Genomic DNA, 3,321 nt, shown 5'->3' with positions numbered 1-3,321 from the left:
ACAACAACACCATCAAATACACACAACAACACCATCAAATACACACACCACCATCAAATACACACAACAACACCATCAAATACACAAAACACCATCAAATACACACAACACCATCAAATACACACAACAACACCATCAAATACACACACCACCATCAAATACACACAACAACACCATCAAATACACAAAACACCATCAAATACACACAACACCATCAAATACACACAACACCATCAAATACACACAAGAACACCATCAAATACACACACCACCATCAAATACACACAACAACACCATCAAATACACACCACAAAACCATCAAATACACACAACAACACCATCAAAACACACAACACCATCACATACAAAAAACAACAACATCAAATACACACAACACCATCAAATACACACAACACCATCAAATACACACACCACCATCAAATACACACAACATCACAATCAAATACACACAACAACACCATCAAATACACACAACAACCTGAAGAGGCTCCAGCTGCCACCTTTGTATCAGTTGTAGTACTAGAAGTATTGATATGGTATTCTTAACACTGTACTAGCATTAACATCAGCAGTGTGTTTGGTAGCACATAAATGCTGGTCTTGATCACTTGAGTAACCCGTAGATGTGATTATTGGTAGCTAGTTGTTGTTATTGTTTGCTGCGCTTCGCCCCCTCCCCCGCCCCCTGTCCCTCTGTCTTTCTCTCTGCTGGTCTTTTTCCTTCCATCTTGTTCACATCTCCGTCTGTCCATCAGACTCTCCTCCTTTCTCTCCCTCTTTATCTCTGTCCCTCTCTCTCCTTCTGTCTCTCTGTCTTCCTCCATTCTCTGTCTTTGTCTCTGTCCATCAGTCTCACCTCCTTTCTCTCCCTCTTTATCTCTGTCCCTCTCTTTCCTTCTGTCTCTCTGTCTTCCTCCATTCTCTGTCTTTGTCTCTGTCCATCAGTCTCTCCTCCTTTCTCTCCCTCTTTATCTCTGTCCCTCTCTTTCCTTCTTTCTCTCTGTCCTCCTCCATTCTCTGTCTTTGTCTCTGTCCTGCTCTCCTGCTCTCTCTCCGTCCAGCAGGTCAACACAGTGCTCCAGGCCACTAGGGGCAGTGCTGACTGGAGGTTTATGAACTGAGACAGAGATGAGAGCACTGGATTTATGAAGGGGGAAGACAAATTGAGTGAAAAGCTTCATTATGTGAAGTATAAGCAAATAGTGAGGAAATTAGCCTCTTTTTTTTAGCTTGATGTCATTTTACCTTTATCATCATGCCCTGGTCACAGAGACTGACGGCTAACAACAGCAAAACACTGCCCGGTAGGACCCACATCTTCACCCAGCCCTACGCTGGGCAGTCCACAAACTAACTCCTCCTGTTTCAAGGTTTTGGTTGAACTGAATGAACCAGCTGATCTTGCTCTGCACTATCGTGAGTGATTTGGTCTCCGTTAGCTTCAAGCTAAGTATACATGCATTCTGGAGTCACAAAGAAGTGATGCAGGAGGGAAGACTTCTTTCTGACCTCAAGAAACCTTATTTATGAGTACTTCAGGGGCAAAGCACACTTTTTGAGTGTGTCACTTTGTTTTAAACAAATATGAGTATTGCAATATATTGCAGTATCAATATATTTACCCTCCACTAGTCATGAAAACTGATACGAACAAGAGAGAAACAGAGAGGTGGATTAAGTGCATGTTTGCTCAGGAGATTAGAACGGCAATGCGCACGTGACGGTTGGAGCATGAAGGAGTCGTTTACCTCATTGGACTTCAGGCAATGTTGTGCTGCAGGTTGAATAAGAACCTTTCATAAAGGGTTGTTCTGTTCAAAGACTATAACATGTTGATGGGCGGCATGGCTCAGACATAGAGTGGCTGTCTAGCAAACGAAGGGTCGCTGGTTTGATCACCAGTGACCATGTCCAAGTGTCCTTGAGCAAGACACTGAACCCCTAATTGCTCCTGATGGACCTGCCATGGACTGGTGACCCGTCCAGGGTGAACCCCGCCTCTCACCCAATGTCAGCTGGGATAGGCTCCACCCCCCAGACCCTTAACAGGATAAGAGGTAGAAGATGGATGGATGGATGGACAACAGTTGGATGGTCTTGGTCCTGAACTTCATGAGATAAACGATTGTTAATAAATTCCATCAGACGTCACTGTTCTTAATATAATAGCAACTTGAGACTTCTGAGGTGCAGAATTAGCCGATTCGCAGGACCTGCGAAGCCCAAAATAACCATTTCTGTGTGCTGACTGTGCACCTCTGTTGTCACGGTTACGCTCCGCACAGATGAAGCCTTGTTTTGATCACAATGGGAACAAAGCTGCATCAGTTTAATGACTAAAGCACATTGCCTGGTACGCGCTGTGACACTGATATAAATAAAACCTTTGTGAGTCGCAGACGTCTTATTTTGAGCCCTGTTTGTCTGAGAGGGATTCATCCACAACAATGGACTGATTACACTCAGTAACCCTGAAATAAGCTGAATGGATATTTTGTCATGAGTTCTCACAGTGGCTCCAAAGGGTGGAAGTCCATGTTTGACCTTTGAGGGACATCACTACCATAGGAAATGACAAAGGATGTAATATCTCTGTCCCGGAGTCTCCTCCATCATCAGCGCCATCATCTTCATCCGTTTCAGCAGCCTCATGTATTAATTTCCTGAACATAAATCCTCATACCTCTGTTTCTGGCTTGTCCAATGACAAGCTGTAACATCAAATAGCCACATAACGTGGGATCCAATCAAGTATTCACCTCCCACTTGGACCACACCCACCAGCCCTCCCAACTCATCCTGCACTGTCATGGTGCTTGCTCCAGATGCAGTTGTCATGGAGATCGAAAAGGGCTCAGCGTCTCCCAGTGACACTGTTACCATGGAAATTCCTGTAGCTGCAGCTGCTTGTGTAGAGCAAGCAGAGCCGGAGGAGCCTGTTCAGCACCATGGACAGCACCGTGCTGGAGCTGCTCCTCAGCACAGAAACTATCGCATGCTGATTGTGATCGGAGAGATTTCCAGCAGCCATCACCTGGACGCTGCCAGGAAACAGATCACACACGGTAGGACGGCTGAGGAGCGGTCAGATGACCTGCTGCTGCGGGGGCTGGCCGGCAAAAGTCATTTCTGAGCTCTGAGAAAATATTCACTTCCACTAAGACATTGATATGATGTTGAATGCAACTTATATATTGTCAGAAAAAGATATTTAGGCAAAAAGGCCACTCGGTGTTTGAAAGATGCTGTATGTTTAGATTTAACTGTTGGCTCTTACTGCGCATTTTTGATGCATAAAAA

General features: G+C 44.8%; 1 protein-coding gene across 1 annotated transcript in view; it reads left to right on the top strand.

Annotated features, from left to right (window-relative positions):
* Positions 1 to 2,857: 2,857 nt before the first annotated feature.
* The window catches only part of map1aa (microtubule-associated protein 1Aa), a 45,810-nt gene continuing 45,346 nt past the window's right edge, over positions 2,858 to 3,321 (top strand). The window contains exon 1 of the mRNA XM_086224161.1: positions 2,858 to 3,086. Within this exon, the coding sequence (XP_086080287.1) occupies positions 2,858 to 3,086 (229 nt within the window). The remainder of the gene's footprint in view (positions 3,087 to 3,321) is intronic.

The sequence above is a fragment of the Aulostomus chinensis genome, chromosome 2 (assembly GCF_037954235.1).
Source record: "Aulostomus chinensis isolate RoL2024-O1b breed Wild chromosome 2, RoL_Achi_v1.0, whole genome shotgun sequence".
Taxonomy (NCBI): Eukaryota; Metazoa; Chordata; class Actinopteri; order Syngnathiformes; family Aulostomidae; genus Aulostomus; species Aulostomus chinensis.
Note: the sequence above shows the minus strand (reverse complement) of the source record. Positions and strands in the feature narration are given on the sequence as shown.